Raw genomic sequence first — 19,337 nt, forward strand, 5'->3', positions numbered from 1 at the left:
CATTAGTCCAAATTTAATTTTACAGCGTTTATTCTATTGAATTCAACAGAGAAGTTGTCATATTTAAGGAACAGCGTCAGAAATGTAAGAGATAGTTATGTTTTAGCAGCTGCCTTTACAGGATGGGGAAGGTCGAAATTGATGACCTGAGATGAAACAATCTGAAGTTAGTAACTAATGAACAATCCCAAAGAGCCATCGTGTCTATCTGGGGTTGGGTCTCTTAAGAAACTAGCTGATTGTCCCCAAGACAAAATCGAGATAGAACCAAACGATCCATAGGAGAACAGCCAAAACCGAACATCCCAATCAATTAATGATGAATTTACAAGCTAGTCTCGGAATTCCTCGCATCCCGGTTCTTCTCGGATAATACGATTATCTTAGATCGCCTCGTTCTGGAAGTGGCCTTACATCATTGCAATGGAAGCAACACATAAAGACATAAAATCTTCAAAGACTATCATACTCTATAATTGTGTTAACAAGAGAGTTTTCTGTAGGGAATATCAGAAATACCATGTTTTTGTGGATGTAGATGATCAATTTAGCGGTCTTGTTACCGTATTGGTCTCCTTGGAGTTTTCGGTTGTTCCTCGCGATTAAGAACTGCGCAGAAACGCGTGATGTAGTGACTGTACCGAGAATCCCATAAAATATGACTTTTACACGGGGGCCAAATTATTGCTTCGTTTTTTGTGAGTTTTATCAAGGAAACACTCAGACAAGAGAAGAGAGAAAAAATATGTATTTAAAATAATAATCCTCCTATTCGTCTGATGTGTTGAATATTATTAACTTTGAAACACCGATAGTATCATTCTCAATTGTTGAACACTGTGAAGATGCTCTGTTATATACTTATACAGGAGATTGGCGATCCCGCCATCTCCTATCACCAACCACAAGAGTTAAGTGTTGTTCGTCATATATAAATCCATGCCTTCAATAATTATCTTATTTGTTGAATTACAATTCCCATTTGAGTTTAATCAAAAGGTGAAAATATTAGTCATTTTGACCTCTTTTTGTACCAGAATTGTGTGTATTTTGCTGCCCCATTAATTTCTTGCAATGCAATGTAACGGATGAATGCAAGGATATAAGGAATAGGGAATCATTCTTTGAGTATTATGAGGTGATAATTTCGGTCGGGGCGTGATCAAATCCAATAAAGCCCGAAGGGCTTTATGATAGATTTGATCACGCCCCGACCGAAATTATCACCTCATAATATTCAAAGAATGATTCCTTATTACTTATATTTATATAGTTCTAAGCCATCGCACGATTAAGTATTTAAATATAAATAAGCAAACCCCGCTGGCGCCTCAATTTGGCGTCATTTGTATTATGGGTTATATAGTACAAAATCGATACGTAGTGTTATCACAGGCAAAGACACTGGAAAAAGTATATATATATATATATATATATATATATATATATATATATATATATATATATATATATATATATATATATATATATATATATATATATATATATATATATATATGTATCATCGGATACTCGTCTGAGCTTGATTGTTTTAGCTTACCTGAGCCAAACACTAGAATGCACTTTGCTTGGCGTCTGTTGTCGGCGTGGCTTACGCAATCAACAACATATCAACCAGGTGGTTTTGTTGTAGATTTCTCTGTTTTTCAGTGTACATGTATATATTTTGCCATATAGTTGTTCGTTTTGAATTAACGTCCTTTCGCCGCTCATTATAAGAGAGGCTCAATAGGGGTTTTACGTAGGAATGTATGGAGAAAAACCTCCGGAATTTAATGATTATGTAAATAGAAGCTTCAAAATTATTCAGATTCAGTCCACATTAGAATTTTATAGGAAACACGTTACAGCAAAATATTTTTCCAACCCAAATATTAAGGTTTGAAACTATACGGATTATTTTTCATAAGTATTCATTCCATACTCCAAACAAATCTATGAAATATAGTAGGAGTCAATGCATGGAAATATTTCTTATGTAAATAAATTCTCAATAAGCGAAATTGACATGGTAGTGAGCTAATTTTGAAAGTTGAAGACAATACATGCTTTGAAACAAGCAGTGTCAGGAAACCAAAAAATGCTCTAATTTGTTTAAATGGATTAGGTTAATGTTTGGGTAGACTCAGTTTGCGTTTAGCTGCTCTTATATTCTATAGTAAATATACACTGCACTTGGGCCAATGTTAGAATTCTCGCAGGTTAGCAACACGGCACAAGGACCTGCTGGGAATTGCTGTATGGGTAACCAGATAGAGGGGGTTTAAACTGAAAAATCTTCTTTGTCTACGAAGACGAAGATAATACAAATTATAAATATTTCTATCATGGTTACCTATACAACTTATGAATAATGGTATTTTCTTTCTTTCACTTTGTTACATTGTTGTTATTGTTATGCAACATGCATGGTTTTCTTTTAAAGTCTTTTAGTCGATGTCATGCGATATCTTATATAAGTTTTAAAAAATACTATAAAAAGTTGACGTTTGTTGATTAACACAAAAGTTTTCTGTTCAAAAGTGTTTTTATGAATTTAATTCACAAATCAAATCTGAAGAACAATCAAGCAAAAACCGTCATGGACATTCATATTTTGTATGTTTTAATACTGTAGAAAATGTCAATTTTAACAGACAATCCATCTAAATAGCTCAGAACTCTACTGCCTGGAGAAGTTATAGGGACACTCTCTTGTACAATCCAATACACTGCTGGTAATTGTAAATACAACGAAATCGGTAATTATGATTGTATGCTGGATAAATATGACACGAGGAAAATTGACTCGATAGAACACAATGGTATATCCATGACTTGGCTGTATTCCTTTGGCTCTCCCACAGCCTTGTCGTATTGTGATTTCATATAACCGGAAAGACAGCCACTGGTGTTGTGTTACTGACTGGGGCACGGAGAATTACACTGGTCCCCTACTGCCTCCTTCTGGGTCAAGAATTACCGTGTACTCACATGGTCATTGTGTTTATAGATCGATAACCTTTATACCTCCAGCTGACTGGAGTTATTATTTCACGTTATTTAACTTCATTTGTAAAACTGTATTCGCAGTATGCAAGTAGAATAGAATAAGTGATAGTTATTATCTACACGATCTGTTATGTGGGATATGAGTACCACTACTGTCCGTTAAAGCGACCAAAGACGACAGCAGCAAGGCTTCACGATAAAGTATTACACGGAGTTCACATTTTCTATAACAATTTATTTTTTTTTCTCTCAAATCATGAAATAAGTATAAGTATATTTTGCGCAAACCGTTCGGTTGGTTTGCTATACTATGCTATGACAACCAATGTCTCAGAGACTCTTGGCTCATTCACATATGTTGGGCATAACAAGTATATGTCTCATGTTTCAATCAAGTTTTGCACTATGTCAGTTATGTGTTTTTGTTTTCCCGCTTTTAATGGATGGGTTACAGGTCCTTTGTTCAAAAACATCTCCATAAGAGTCAAATCGCTTTATTTGCCTTTTTTTTTTATCAACAATATTCATCAACAGCATGATCATTCACATTTACATTAACAGCAATATATGGTGTAGTTTTTTCATCACGTATACAGAATTCTGATTTGAATTTGTTATCTTTAACTCAAACATGTCAGGTCATTTATGATTACAGAATGAAAAGATTTTCCAAACTGAAAAATGAGTTTACCCTACCCTTTATCAATCAAACATCAAGTGCCATTTACGAAATCAAATATAAATAGTATATACAGAGTCACCATTAATGGCGCATTTTAAGAAAAAACAAAATGAAAAATCTAACAAGAGGCCCATAGGCCCTGACAGTCACCTGAGTACTAGACCCCATCGATGGACCTATTAGCGAGTCTTATGTTAAAACCCTAGGCTATGGCATATCAAACGTTGCAGTATTCGATCTTTTCCATTCGTATTGTATAATTTTCCATTTGTATTGTATAATTTTCCATTTGTATTGTATAACTTTCATTTGTATTCTATAATTTCCATTTGTATTCTATAATTTTCCTTTTGTATTCTATAATTTTCCATTTGTATTGTATAAATATTCATTTGTTTCGTATGATTTTCCATTTGTATTGTATAATTTTCCATTTGTATTGTATAATTTTCCATTTATATTGTATAATTTTTCATTTGTATTGTATAATTTTCTATTTGTATTCTATAATTATACAATACAAATTGAAAATTATACAAAACCAGTGGAAAATTTTATAATACAAATTGAAAATTATAGAATATAAATAAAAATATTTACAATATAAATGAAATTCATACAATACAAATGAAAAATCATACAATATAAATTGAAAATTATACAATACAAATGAAATTTATACAATGCAAATGGAAAATTATACAATACAAATGGAAAATTATACAATACAAATGAAATTATACAATGGAAATAAAAAATTATAGAATACAAATAGAAAATTATACAATACAAATAGAAAATTATACAATGCAAATGAATATTTATAAGATACAAATGGAAAGATCGAATATTGCAACGTTTGACATGCCATACTAGGCATCATCTAACACTCATACGACTGTAACTCCCGCTTTTATTATTTTATGTTTGCAAACATCCATTCATAAAAGGGAGTGGATGCAAGAGTAGGCAGAATATCGGATTTTCTATATCAAGGGCCAAAGAATTTAAAATTTTGGTAAATAGAGACTTGCAGGCCTTTAACGGTCACTTGTCAATGAGTAAAATAGTTTTCTCGAGAATGTGCGTTTTTTTAATTCTCTTCAGTTATTAAAGTATTGTGAAGGCAAAGGACTTAAATGCGCTTACTATGGGCTTCTGTGCACAATAAGTTACAAAATCAAAAAGATTTTCTAAGATAAAATACATTTTCACTATATGACCATACTGGCCCAGCCCAAGGGCCTGAACCCCTGATTCAGGGGTTATGAATTTCTCAGTTAGATAGAGGGCTTCATTGACGCCATAATAAAGGAATTTAATTTTTCTCAAATACTTATGGGAGAAGAGACGAAGGTTTTTAAGATTTTATACTTTTTCACTATTTGACCATATTGGTCCCACCCAATGGCCCGAACTCCTGACCCAGGGGCCATTAATTTCACATATAAGGTAGAGGGATTCGTGGACTTCATAACCATGCACTAGCTTTCTTATAATTTATATGAGAGGAGAGAAGAAGATTTTCTAAGATTTAATACATATTTAATATACATGTACTACCATATTGGCACCACCCATGGGTCTGAACCCCTGACCCTGGGGCCTTAAATTTTACAATTTTTCATAGAAGAATTCTCGGACATTATAACAATGCATTTAGTTCTTTTTACAGGAGTGAGAATTGATTTTTTAAAAATTTTGCACTGTTGCATATTTTTCCCCGTTCAGGAAGCCACAAAATAAAGAAAATTCTGACGGACAAATACCAATGGCAATGACCTGAGTGACACAGGTAACCTTAAAATGTTATGTGGTATTGAATTCGAGACAATTTACCAAAAAAAAAAAACCATTGTAAATCTTCGACCAAAAGGCAAGTTCTTGAAAAAGTCCAGAAAGTCTGCGACCTGCCATGGTTTGCAATTTACAAATAAATAAGTCCGTTAACCTTCGTGAATGTGGTTAGACGCAATTCGTTTGGAGGGAGGGGTGGGGGTCAAAAATTGCAGAATGTTTAGAATGAAATAAAGAGCTTTCCTATTTTTCGATGTTCTTTCTGTCATTTTGTTAATACTGATAGAGTTGTCTTTCTTTAGTTGTACATCGGAGATATGTGAGAAATATGAAACCCCTCTTAAAATTTTAGTTTCTGTTTTACAGAAAGAAAATAATTATAATTGTTCGATATGAAAACGTAAACATATTTTGTAACTTATTTTTATTCACTCAATTACTAGAACATGTATACGGTTTAATATATCTCATAAACTATTATTGACCCCCCCCCCCCCACCCAATAAAAAAAATTGTCTATCGGATAAAGTTTTTCAAGCAAGGGAACGTTTCGAAAATTTTGCATGCGTATCGTACTGTTATTCTGCAGCTCGCAAGATAAATCTTGCTACTGATAGATACAATGTACATAAAGCTCAAACTCACAAATGATGACAATGTCAATTCATACGAAAAGCGGGTTCAAAATTACAACGAGAATTGTGTCGTAAGTCGCAATTAATATTTACTTATTTGTTTATCTAAATGCAAGTTTTGGCAGCTGCTATTCTTTGGCTTGTTCTGAATACATTTGCTTAGTGCGTGGCTAATAATTCATATCGTGTGACGTATTGTTTCCCAAGTCACAGAGTTCTCGTTTCCTTCAATATATACACTGCGTGTAAATTTTTCAACCCATTTATTATGTGCTCTAAGCAATCTGAAAGCTTTTTTCAATCTTCAATATATACCATTTAAATTCAATGAAGATTTATTTCGAAATTCCATTATTATTATTTTTTTTTGGGGGGGGGGGGGGGGGTCGCCAGGCAAAACATATGCAATTTGAGTGTATTGATCGGTTGACGCGCTATGGATTACAATGGCTTGTTCAAACAGACGGCATAGAAATTAAACATTTCATACAATATCTGATATATGAGTAAAAGTGGTCGTTATGCTCTAAAATCAATAAGGGTTCTCGAATTGCTGGCATGGCCGTTAATTCTGTGGCATTATCGATGTCATTGCCATAATTTAGAATAGAATAATATCATTAGCCGCAGTGTCAGAAAAAAATATTAGGCTCATCAAATCCATACAGATTGAAATGTGTATTTTCCAAACAAAAAAAATCAATAAAAATATCGTCAGTGCCTTGCACAACTAAATGTTGCTAATTGTTTATATGCTAGCAAAAGACAAACTCTCAATATCTATAGAAAACATGAATGTGTGCAGCCTCTAGAAAGATTTAGAATTGTACTTTATTTAATTCTAATTAAGAGAAATCAATAATTAAAATCTCTAAGTGGTTAGTGATTTGCTTCGTAAATACCCTTGGACTCTCATACCTTTAATTCGCTTTATTCATTGTTTTATATTACCCATCTCTACTGTACTTCCCAAATTATGTACTAAAACAGCTATGTATATTATATTTGATAAAATAAAGTTTATCGGGACAGGCACTACCTCTTCACCTTCTTATGAAGATGGTTCTTAAATCAATCTTATCCAATCCGTCAATGGACAGCCAAAGGAAGAATAGTCCTACATGCAATTCTCCAACTTGCTCTGGTTTGTTGTAAAATTGTACATTATTTGTGTTATACTTATTCTAGGGATTTGGGTTTAAACACTTGTCTCTGATAAAGTTTCTCCATAGTAAAATAATAACCTAAAAGAAGCAAAGATTTCATCTGTCTCATATATCAGTATCAAATGAGAGAAAATAACAGTTACTTCTTATCTATCATTACAAAGAGTGATCCCTGAGGATATTCCCGGAGAGAACCCACAGCTATACCTGTCCCGGTCTAGCTAGCTCCGTCAATGTCAAATCTGTTGTCTCCTTAGATTGCTTCAATTGTAATGTAGCGCATAGATCTGACAATGCACTAGTTGGAAGTTAGAGGTGTTTTAATAATCATCTGCTTTTATATCAATTTGCAAGGGGATATGGTTCCCGGTATATTATTACTGGCAAGAACTGTTCCGGCCACATATGATTTACATTGTCTATATATATAACCAGGTCAAACGGTCAACTATCAGATCAAATCCGCCTGTAATTTTGAAATGGTGCACCCACATTTAAGTAAATAATCGGTTGCTATCAAAATTGAATGGATTTGGCTTGCATCCAGCTGTCTTTGGGAGTTTTAAAATAGTCTTACCATTAACACATAAACACAGAAATGTGTATTTTAAACCCATTAAACCTAACCATCCATGAGCAGTCCTTGAAGCATATTAGTACCACTTTGTGAAAAATCGATTTGCCAACTATAAAGTTTAATCATGGTTTAAATCTTAGACACTACTAGTATATAACTTCAACTTTAATCTTTGAAATTCAACGTTTATAAAGTTGAAAAGGACTGCGAACGATAGCATTGTCTAGCCGCCTAAATAAAAGTCATTTTTTGAAAGTTGTCTAATTAAAGTTAATTTTTTATAATGATGTAAACATTTATGTATATTTTCATTAAATATAAATGATTTGATCAAACAAGGAGAGATAACTTTGTATTTTGGGTTACGGAAATCGGAAATGTTTTTTAAAACATCCCCCCCCCCCCGTGAAACAAAAATTCTTTTTGAGGGGTTTTAATTATTGTTATTTAGCATATTTTTACCAAAGGGTTTGTTGTTTCACGGGGGGGGGGGGGGGGGGGACATACGTATACAGACCGCAATACATTCCAAAAAAAGAATTTTGCTTTGTAAATTTTCGAAAACTAATTAACAGATATGAATTTAATATATATATATCGTGAATATGTTATTATTAAGCTTTTATGCACATACTGGCCGCTAAATAATATTTTCCTCACTCATACTTCAATGAAATTTTTTTAGACCCCGTGTTAGCAAAACTTTTGTTTAAAAATGAATAATTTGATTACAAATTTCATTTTGATATAAATTGATTAGGAGTTGATAATACTTTTTAGTAGAAAACTTAGTTTTTGAATATCTGACAGGAATTCCGAAATATTTGGATGTAAAATGTAGGCGGGAAACGGGCGTTCGCAGTTCTTCCGACTTTAAATAGTTGGTGAATCCAACGGTAAAGTTGGAATGGTGGAATTTTTAACTTTAATGTCGGAAATCCCAAACTTTTCCTTGGTATTTAAAGATTATTTTATAGATGACCCTATTAGGCTTCCGTATTGAGCAAAGATATATGATATGTATGCTATGTATGAGAGATTTCGAAATACACTGGATTGGCTATCTTTGTTGCCGCTGTACATGTATGGGTGCATGTGAATACCCCCAACCTCCTGTTGCTATATTCCCTACTCCGTGACACAGCACTCGTGCACTAAACAATGATTTTATTAATCAAGAAATTAATTATCATCATAATATTAGTCATGGGTTTGCAATACATTTAACATTGTTTGTTATTTTGTTGACATTATATTTTAGGAAATTATTAATAAATAAATCAATAATTAGACATTGTTGGTGACCATCTCAAAGATCCCAAGCTTAAACAATGGACAATCTGAAAAAAAAAGACTATAAGGGATTTGTTTAGACATTGACCTATGACTTAAATATTTTCCAATTCGGGCATAGAACTTTATTTCAATCTCATACCTCTTACCTATATTTTTTTTTAAATCTGAGCAAGATTAAGATAATGTGAAGTAATTTATGTTCTAAAACTGGATTGTAAAGATATTAGCAATGACCTTTAAATCTGACCTTGAAACTTGGTTCACACCCTTAACTTAAAAGTCCTATTTATGTCAGGTTTAATCCAGACAGAGTTCAGATAGAGCCAAGAGGAGAGTATACATGAATATATGCTCTGAAAAGATTTTTTGCGATGTCTGATATGACCTTGTCCCTTGACCTAAAAACATCATACAAGATCACTGCACACCCTTTGACTAAAGGCACTCTGTGAGTGAAGTATGAGCCAGATTGGACCACGGTTGAGATAACATATGATCCGGACAAGGATTTTTCACATAATTCTAATATGACCTAGAAACTTGGTTGAAGGTCCATGCATACCCTTTACCAAAATACTCTGTGGTTGAAGTACGAGTCAGATTTGGCCAAGGGGAGAGAAGATAAGCTCTGTTTTAGTGATCTCGGATGGACGAATTGATGGACAGACGGAAGGACAGATGCGGAAAGACTGATCACTATTGTCAGCAAAGCAGGGCTCTGATAATAAAAACCAGTTCATTTGTGGACGAATTAAATGTGAACACATGTACCATCAAATTTTGGGACTTTGAATGAGGTTTAAGCTTCCAAGCCCAGGCATTTGAAGTTCGCCAATATAAGTATATAATTTGCTGTACTATCATTCACATATAATGAAGAAAATGGCCATAACAGTTCAAATTTAATTATTGTAGAGTGGGAAGTCTATAAAAAGAATTTTTTTTACATAAAGTATCTGTGCTTTATAGATTAGTACTAGTATACAAAAAAAAATCAATGTTGGGGCTTTAATCCCTTCATAAACTTTTGACTATTTTCCTCGAATGTTTGTTTAATTTGACATGGTTGCGGGCATGCTTTTATTATTTACAAAGCAGCTTATTCAAGTGTTTATATTTAAAGTTAAACCAATAGGCATTCGCGATTTCTTCTTCCATCACTTTTTTTTTAACACAAGTACTCAACAAGACATCACTTTATGACCTTATATACATGCAATCACAGTTCACAGAAACTGTTTCTGTGCATCTAGTATATGAATGAGACATAAACGTTTGCAGTATGTGGTGTTTTACAAGCGAGGGTTTTGTAAAGATTGTCACCTCAAATTATGTTTGAAGAAGCAAAAGTACATGTATTATTATTTTCACAAAATCAAAAAATTCATTATGCGGGAGAGAATGATAAAATTGCAACACAAATACTCCTGTTTTCCTAAATAATAATTGCTTCAATAGATAGCACACAAATATCTGCATAATTTAGGTGGAAACAGGATCCTTTCTGCACAGGGCACACATAATACCTCCATTATGCACTGGGCACACATAACAAGTTTGAAACCATTGTTCACAGTACAATAGCAGGAGTACCAGACCAGGAACTCATTGTGCATGCATATACTCTCATCTCTCAGGTTTTATTTTATAGCAATCAGAAATCTGTTTTAAAAGTTGGAACCTTTATTCAAAATTACAACACTACATAAACATGGATTTCTACAAAGAGGAATATTAAAAAAATAAATAAATATTCTTTGACAGAGCATAGTAATAAACTAAGATAAAACCAATAACATGTAGTCAGTTTTGGAGTTTGCTGAAAATAATGTTTTTGTAAATATCCAATTCTTTTTAAGAAATCCCCATAAAGTTTAAATAAAGCCCACTGTATGCTTTAGTACACAGTAAAGATAATATCACAAAACATATACCTGGTACATGTAAAACATCCAATAAAAGGGTTATAATGTGTAAGATTTACTTCTTCATTATTGAAGAAAGCATGTTGATGGGGAGAGGGAATATGATGGTCGAATTTTTCTCGGCGGAGATTGAGTTGAGAGTCTGTAAGTATCGGAGCTGGAGTGCTGCGGGTGATTCCGCGATGACATCAGCGGCCTCTTTCAGTGCTCTGGACGCCTTCTGTTCTCCCTCAGCAGCAACCACCTGATCATAGATATTAGAAATTAATATCATTTAATTCTATGTCTTTAATGAATTGTGTAGTCTGACAGACCATCATGTGTACATATTTTACCTTGGCCCTGGCTTCTCTTGCAGCTTCAGCCTCAGCCGCCATAGCTCTCTGTAACTGGATGGGGAGGCGGACATCTTTACTGTAAAAAACAAGACAAAATGTGTGTACTCAGATATAGAAATAATGGTTAATATGTCAAAACATTGAGCAACTTTATTGATTAAATGTTGACTTACATTTCTACTCTCTCAACCTTCATTCCCCAAGGATCAGTTGACACATCCAAAATATGCTACAAAATCAATTTTCCAATTCATGAACTAAACTAATGCATTAAATGTCACTTCCCGTAGGTCTACCAAACAATGGGAAATGTATGATGTATATAAAGGGTATCTGTTAACTTCACCTGCATTTCTTGTGAGATGCTTTCTCGTTCTGACAGAACTTCCGACATGGCTTTGGTACCCAGTACATTTCTAAGTGTAGTAGAAGCCAGCAGCTGTGTGGATCTAAAGGCGTCATTAACGTTACACACCGACATAATGGGGTCAAAGATCCTGTAATATACCACAGCGTCTACTGCCACCGTCACCGAATCCCTAGTCAAAATCTGGAATAGAAATCAAAATTCTTGTCTACCTGGTACTTACACTAAAAGTTTCAGCAACAATCCTTAATGTCAGAATAGCAAATTAATGCTATCCATAGTATCTTTCATCTGATATATACTTCTTTGTTGGTTTTAACCAAAATATTCCAATATTAAAGGAATAACGTATAGAAACATGGGACATAATCTCACAATTTGAGCAACACTAGGCTATAAAACAGCCATCATACACAATCATGAAGAACATACAATGCAATATCATGGTCTAAATTTAAACATTTCCATATTAGCAGTAGATCAAAATACTAACCTCCTGTGGTGGAACATCATAAGACAAAACTCTGAGGTCAACTTTTTGCATTTCATCAATACATGGCCACAGAAAAAACAGTCCTAAAACAAAAGAAAATCAACCACCAATAGAAACATCAACATCAGAAAATGATGGAGGCAATCAATGCAAGGTGCAAACACACACAACCCCCAAGTTACAAAGTAAAGTTGCATAACTGTATAATTAGTACACTGTAATGAGTAGATCAAGTTTTCCATACCTGGTCCTTTTGCACCTCCAACCACACGTCCCAGTCTGAAAATAACAGCTCTTTCATATTCCTGCACCACCTGGAAAACGTAAAATCAAAGTAATTGGAGGCAATTCTACTAAATCAACTAAAGATCACAAACCAGTGATACAAGGGTAAATACCGGACGATCAAGGAATTGTTAATTTAACTTTGCTGCATCAGAGATTCCGCATTATCTATGTCATACTAAACAAGTTTTACTGTATCAAATTAGATACACATTTACTTTAAATGATTTTCATTAACTAGACAATGAAACTATGAGAAAACAAATTCAAATAATTTGTTCAATTTTCATTTACTCCTGACTTCCATTTACATATCAATTTATACTGACTTCTTATTAAGTACAGATATTAAAAATTCCAATGGTTACATTTTCCAGTGTCTCTTTAGTCAATTAAAATTTGGTATACATGTGTATTTCAAAAGAAGGATAACTGACACTTGGCCTAACATGAAAATATTGAATAGCATCTTGTGAATCATTCTGTGAGTCAATGGCATACACTATTGAAATAAAGGTTTGCCTAATTACCAATTTACACAATAATGATAATTTTAATATGATAATTAATTTTAGCTGTTTTATCAGTACATTATCTATACAAATGAAAAGCTGTCAATGTGACAGCAAACAAGGTTTTCCTTTATGTGAACAGTATCCATAATCCATTTGTCAACCCTGAATTGATAAACACTACCTTTCCAGAGAAATGGAGTACCTTCTGTGAGAAAATTATTAAGTTCAACAGCTGGTATTTTTTTCAAAAATTATCAAAATCCAAGTAATATGCACATCTCCAATATATGTACAATTGATATGCAAAACAACAGCTTTTTATCTTGAAAATTGTTGGAAGAATTATCCATACGATAGGGATATCCTATATGCAATATTCTTTGAGAAAATGACTAAGTTCAATAGTTTGTATTTTCTTCAAAAATTATCAAAATCCAAGTAATATGCATATTTCTGATATATGTACAATTGATCTGCGAGACATCAACTTCCTATCTTGAAAAGTGTAGGAGGATTTATCCATACAATAGGGGTACCCTTTTTTAAGCCACCCGACCACCAACCCGCCCGCCTGCTATTTTCACTATTCAATTATCGGATTTGTCCTTTGGAAAACTCGGTTAAAAAGTAAAAAGGAATTCAGGCTTAATGGTAGATTTTCTCACATTCTGACCCAAATTTATATCCTTATAAAAGATTTACCTTACGTAATTACTATCAGTGCTAAAAATTTCACTCATGTATTGTCACTGTGATAGATATCTGGTTACCAGTTAACCTAGTACTGCCAAATGTAACCTAGAGAGACCCAACAACAGTGTAAAACTCAGTGCTAAGATCGGACACCTGCCAGCAATATTTAATATAATATACCGGAACATGTAGATACAGGGATTATTATTCCACACATAATCTAAGTGGATTAATTAAAACTTGGGTATTACACTCTTAAAAACACATGGTAGAAAAGACAAAGAAAAACATTTCCATGAAGCAACAAAACAATTTTTCAAACACCCATAGGTTTTTTTCTCTCTTATTATCAGTATCATGACCTTTACATCTTAACATCAATATTAAAAGTCAACATTGTCTTTTTTTATGGTTAAACAAAGCAAAAACTCAATAAATACCCCTCAAAGTGGTTTTTATTGAAATAATATATGAATGTGTAAATAACAATATGCAAGAGACTTGTGTTATCAGTGTTATCAGTATACCTACCTTGATTGCTATGCAGAGTGAAAATGGAAAGAATATGACCACCAAGATGAAGGATAGAAACATCAGGCAGTATCCACAGCAACCGATGTCGCCATCTCGGTCCACCTCTGTAATAAACTCAGACAAATAATCTCACCAGTCATACAAAATTGGGTGGGTGATGCATTCCTGTACAAGGTGTGCACATAATAAGCAACTTTAATACAAAAATATATGCCCAGAGGCCTTGATGGTCACCTGAGCATTATAGCTCTTAGATTGACATGTCAGAGAGTCTCATGCTTGCATTTTACGCTTCACTTTTGAGTTTCAGACCCTGATCCAAGACTCCTCTGACAAGCTGCTTTTATTATATGGAGTTTGCAAACATCAATACATAAATGGGGGGGGGGGGGGGGGGGGGGCAAGGGGAGGAGGTCAAGAGTCAGAAATACCTCAGATTATCTATACCCTAGCTCAAGGGGCCAAAAATAATAAACTTTTGGTAAAAAGAGACCTGCAGGACTGTAGTAATTAATCTTTATAATATTCAGGGTTTCATTTAAAATGCACACAAGCATACAATTAACAGGAAATTGAAGTAATTTCCTGAAATAGAACACATACATACCGTATTTTCCCGACGACTCGTCGATGCGGACGACTCGTCGAATTGCCCATTTTTAGCCAAAATTTTAACAAAATCCTATGATACGTCGATCTCAGACCATACGTCGATCTTATCACTTCAAAATGGCCTATAAAACTGCAGTAACATTATCAGTGTATGATGCCACGATGTCACCGATATTGCTACCAATTATTATTAATGATTAACATTTAAACAATTACGCTTTATACTTATGCATCAAATTTTCAAATACCGGCAACTTCTACAAAGTCGCTTGCATTTTAAACAATTCCCGATATCGCGTGTTATGCAAAACTAAACTTACTTTGTCAGAAATATTTTATTCCCAAGCATTAAAATAAGTATCCACTCTGACTATCGCCAGTGTATTCGCCATTACGTAACCAGCCACCTGTTGACTCGGCGCGTGGTCAATGTTTGTTTAACAATTTCCGGTGTCATAGGCATGCACCTGTCTCGTGTCGGACTTCAAAGGGGGATCTCAAGTGCAGAAAGCTTAGCAATTACTATGATTTGATGAAACTTGTTTACTTTGTATCCAGTAATGCAGTTACACGCTATTGTTTTACATAGACACTGTTAGAAATAGATCGATCATTTGTACGACTTGATAATGACGATATACGACATACATACGTTTCCTAAAAAAATTATCTAACAATAATCAAAGAATTGGACAATAATTAATCAATGAACTATAATCACTCTTATAACGGTACTCTTTATATACACAGGGAGTGAAATTGCCGTAAAGATCTCAGCCTTAGGGCAAGATTATTAACACAACCGGTGTCAGCCTATTGTATAAACAGTAGTATTGATAATTGCCGATTACGTATTTTAAGATTGAATTTGACCATTAAATATTTCTGATTTATACTTTCCACTAACAACTCTTTACAAATAAAATAATTAAATTTAAAAAAACATCCCCAGACCTACTGCAATATTTTCTTCCATTCAAACTTGGTTTCAATTTTACTGCGCAATGTTATCTTCCTACTAGTGATACATAGAACCATGTGACGATGCGTTTATAAAAACGGAACGGTAAAACTTTTAATTGATTAAAGACAATGTAACATTTTTTAATAACTTTTGTTATTATTATGTATTTAAGTGTTGACAGATGAGTGAAAATGATAATTATTAAAGATGAACAGTGAATTCAACAACGTAATTTTCAATCACACAGCCAACTCAAAATGATTAAAACCAAGATTTTTAATGCTATTTTAAAAAAAATTCTGACTACGAGCCTACGACAAGTCGAACAAGACGATAAGTCGGGTGCTCTGCTTCAGAGGAAAAAAATACCGACTAATCGTCGGAAAAATACGGTAATTCAATATGGCCAAGTGACAATTTACTTTGAAGTTTTCAAGTTTTAAATGTAAAATTGTTTACAGTGTAAGACCAACAGCAATAGGCTACCCGAGTGACTCAACTAACCTAAAAAAAAAAAATCATGTTCATTATATAATATACATGTAGCCATATTTGTCATCCCCTCTCCCCAAAACAAAAGGCCTTATCCCCTTGCTCCATGGGCGATGAATTTCAGAGGACATCACAGACATAATAACAATGCATTCAGTTTATCTCCAACAACAATGAAAGTATGGAAGAAAATTTAATAATATTCACTTTGTTGCCGTACAGGCCCTACCCAAATCGCCTATACCCCTGACCCTGGGGTCATGAATTCAACAATTTAGGTAGGGGATGTTATGGACAAAATAACCATGCATTCAGCTTTTTTCTAATACAGTTATATGAGAGCAGGGGAGAATATCTTGTAAGATTTAAAACATATTATATGGTCATATTAGCTTCGCCCTGAGGCTTGAGCCCCTTACTCGGGGGCTATGAATTTCACAATTTTGGTAATCTAGAGAGCTTCGTGGACTTCTTAACCATGCATTTAGTTTTTCTCAAATACTTTACTGTATGGCAATATTTGTCCCGACCTAGGGCCTGAACTCCTACCCTATGGGCCATGAATTATACTACTTTGGTAGAAGTCAAGGGCTTTCTGAACATCATAATCATGCATTAGTTTATTCACCATAGAGAAGATTTTTGAAAACTCACTTCTTTTTTTTTTTACAATGGCCCTGCCTAGGAGACCATGAGGAAAATCACCAATTTTACAGTTTAGATTCCTCTTATTATAGAAATGCTTTAAACAAAAAAATGGTGACAATCGGCTTTGTAGTTTTCAAGAAGTTAAAAATGTAAAACGACACACAACCGCAACCAATATATAATATGTCCTGATATACTGTTCCCATCCCATTTGGACATTTAAGTCAATTTTATGTAATACATATTTTAACTGTGAAATAAATACAATTGAAATAGATTGAAGGTAAAATATCCGAGATATTCCCATGGACACATCAGTTTTCACTCGTAAAAATTCACAGAAATGAAAACAGATATCTTACAGAAAGAACTATATATGATAAGAGTTAAATTTGGCCCCCATAATTCGTCATTTTTTTGAGTGTTTCGGGTACAAAAAAATGTTATGTTATATTTTAGATGAGATATGATGTAAAATATATTTTTCACCTATTTATTTGATTTATTTGCACTCACTGGCAGTATATGACGTCAGAAGTGACGCTATTTCTATAATTCAATCAAAATCAGTCAAAAATTGACATTTTTCTTACCTTTTTTTATGAATAGGAAATATCGAGCGCATGCTTGAACAAGGAAAAAATTTTTGTCACTTATTAGCCTTGGCTAGATACATCTCTGACTAAAATATTTGTTTGTTCAAGCATGCGCTCTATGTTTCCAGAAATAAAAACTGCTTGAAAACAAGCTGTTTTATGCTAAAAATGCAAAAATGGCGGGAAAAAGTTGTCTTTCCAATGTCATATTTCTAAATTGTTGACAGTTGAATCAAAATGAACACTATTTAAAAACATCACATATATATCTGTACAAAGAAAACAAAGAACTACAGTAAAATGACAATGTTCATTTTAGGGGGCCATTTTAGGCCCATAAAATATATATAGCCCTTTATTTATTTATTTTTTATGGGAAATTTTGACATCTTTCTTCCATTCAGAATTCACTGAGAATGTGTAAAATGATAATGTGTGAATGTAATTATCTTGGATATTTTTCAATTCACTTCCTTCACAGGTATGTGTATTTTTAATGAAAACCGCCCAAATGTGCTGCATATATATCTTGGGACAGACTACTGTACAGTTGATGAACGTAGAAAGGTATTTATGATTATTTAAATATCAAGAAAAAAATGGGGGAAGCAGATACTTGGATAAGAGCACCTGAGGTGGCCTAAAAAGTTGTTTGTGAGAATGAGTGATCATGAATAATGCACACAGAAAAACAACGCAAAAATATTTTATCGGATCACAATGGTATTGCAAAATAGTAAAACCTGTTTTGTCAATTTAAAATATCTAGGCCCCCAGAAAAGGATTTAAGTTTTATAAACTCAATGTACTGATTAGTACAAAAAATATATGTCCTGTTGTCATTTGCATATCTAAAATAGAAATGGAATAGAAATGGGGTGTAAAGTAATTAATAAATAGGATCCAACAAATTCTTTGGCTGTCACTCCGAGTCTGTACTCTGAATGTTCATGCAGATATCAATAAACTCCACATATCTGTCCATTTAAAGAAGTATGCTTGCATATACATGTGGGTTTTGAATTATATTTATAATACAGAGAAATATGTAGAATGTTCAATATTGTTAAATGAGAGCCATATAATATACCTGTACATGTAGTCTAACGAAGAATTCTGGCCCCACCCAACAGCCCTTGGATATGATACCTTTATACCCCCTCCCTAATATCGATCTGTCTATAATAGAGCGTCAATTAAAAAGAAACAATATCCTGCTACAAACTAATGTTTTACGATGTTCTTTCATATCCCCGATTTTCATATTTGTACAATATTACGCTATTTACGCACTTGACATTGTCATTTATTTATATAGCCTAGGTCTGCTGCAGAAAACAGGTAACTGTTACATGAATCAAATTTGTTTTCATGTAGCACCTACAAATTGCTTTCATCGATATATCCCATCCTCTAAAGTAAAATAATATGATTCAGACATAAAATAAGATTTTATTGTCAACTTACCACCTTGTCCCATGGTTAGGGGTTTTGCAAAATATTCTAACGAATTTGTCAATATCTAGGTAGGCCTATATATGTTATAAACAGAAAAATCCGGGTACTCCAATCACGTGACTCTCTGTTGCCGTTGCATGTGATAAAACATATGGCGAGCTATTCGCGTCAAAATGGTATGCACCTACTTCAACAGATCGGAGTTCACTCTTCAAGTCAACTCTAGGTTTTCTTTGGGTTTATACTCTGGGG

The 19,337-nt window shown here is 33.6% G+C and overlaps 1 protein-coding gene across 1 annotated transcript; it reads right to left on the reverse strand.

The window, feature by feature from the left end:
- Positions 1-10,830: 10,830 nt before the first annotated feature.
- LOC105320780 (band 7 protein AAEL010189) lies at positions 10,831-19,224 on the reverse strand. The gene is made up of 8 exons (XM_011418848.4): positions 19,095-19,224; positions 14,313-14,419; positions 12,533-12,602; positions 12,289-12,371; positions 11,775-11,978; positions 11,602-11,657; positions 11,426-11,504; positions 10,831-11,334 (listed from the first exon to the last, which is right to left on the reverse strand). The coding sequence occupies exons 1-8, from the start codon at positions 19,105-19,107 to the stop codon at positions 11,146-11,148; spliced, it is 801 nt and encodes a 266-aa protein (XP_011417150.2). The 5' UTR covers positions 19,108-19,224; the 3' UTR covers positions 10,831-11,145.
- Positions 19,225-19,337: the final 113 nt, after the last annotated feature.

The sequence above is a fragment of the Magallana gigas genome, chromosome 2, assembly GCF_963853765.1.
Source record: "Magallana gigas chromosome 2, xbMagGiga1.1, whole genome shotgun sequence".
In the NCBI taxonomy this organism is placed as follows: Eukaryota; Metazoa; Mollusca; class Bivalvia; order Ostreida; family Ostreidae; genus Magallana; species Magallana gigas.

What these genes read in the sequence shown, in the direction of transcription:
- LOC105320780 (XM_011418848.4), bottom strand. An exon ending in CACTCTGCATAGCAATCAAG is followed by an intron (nt 12,603 to 14,312) that starts GTAGGTATACTG and finishes TACGTTTTCCAG; the next exon opens with GTGGTGCAGGAATATGAAAG. An exon ending in TGGAGGTGCAAAAGGACCAG is followed by an intron (nt 12,372 to 12,532) that starts GTATGGAAAACT and finishes CTTTTGTTTTAG; the next exon opens with GACTGTTTTTTCTGTGGCCA.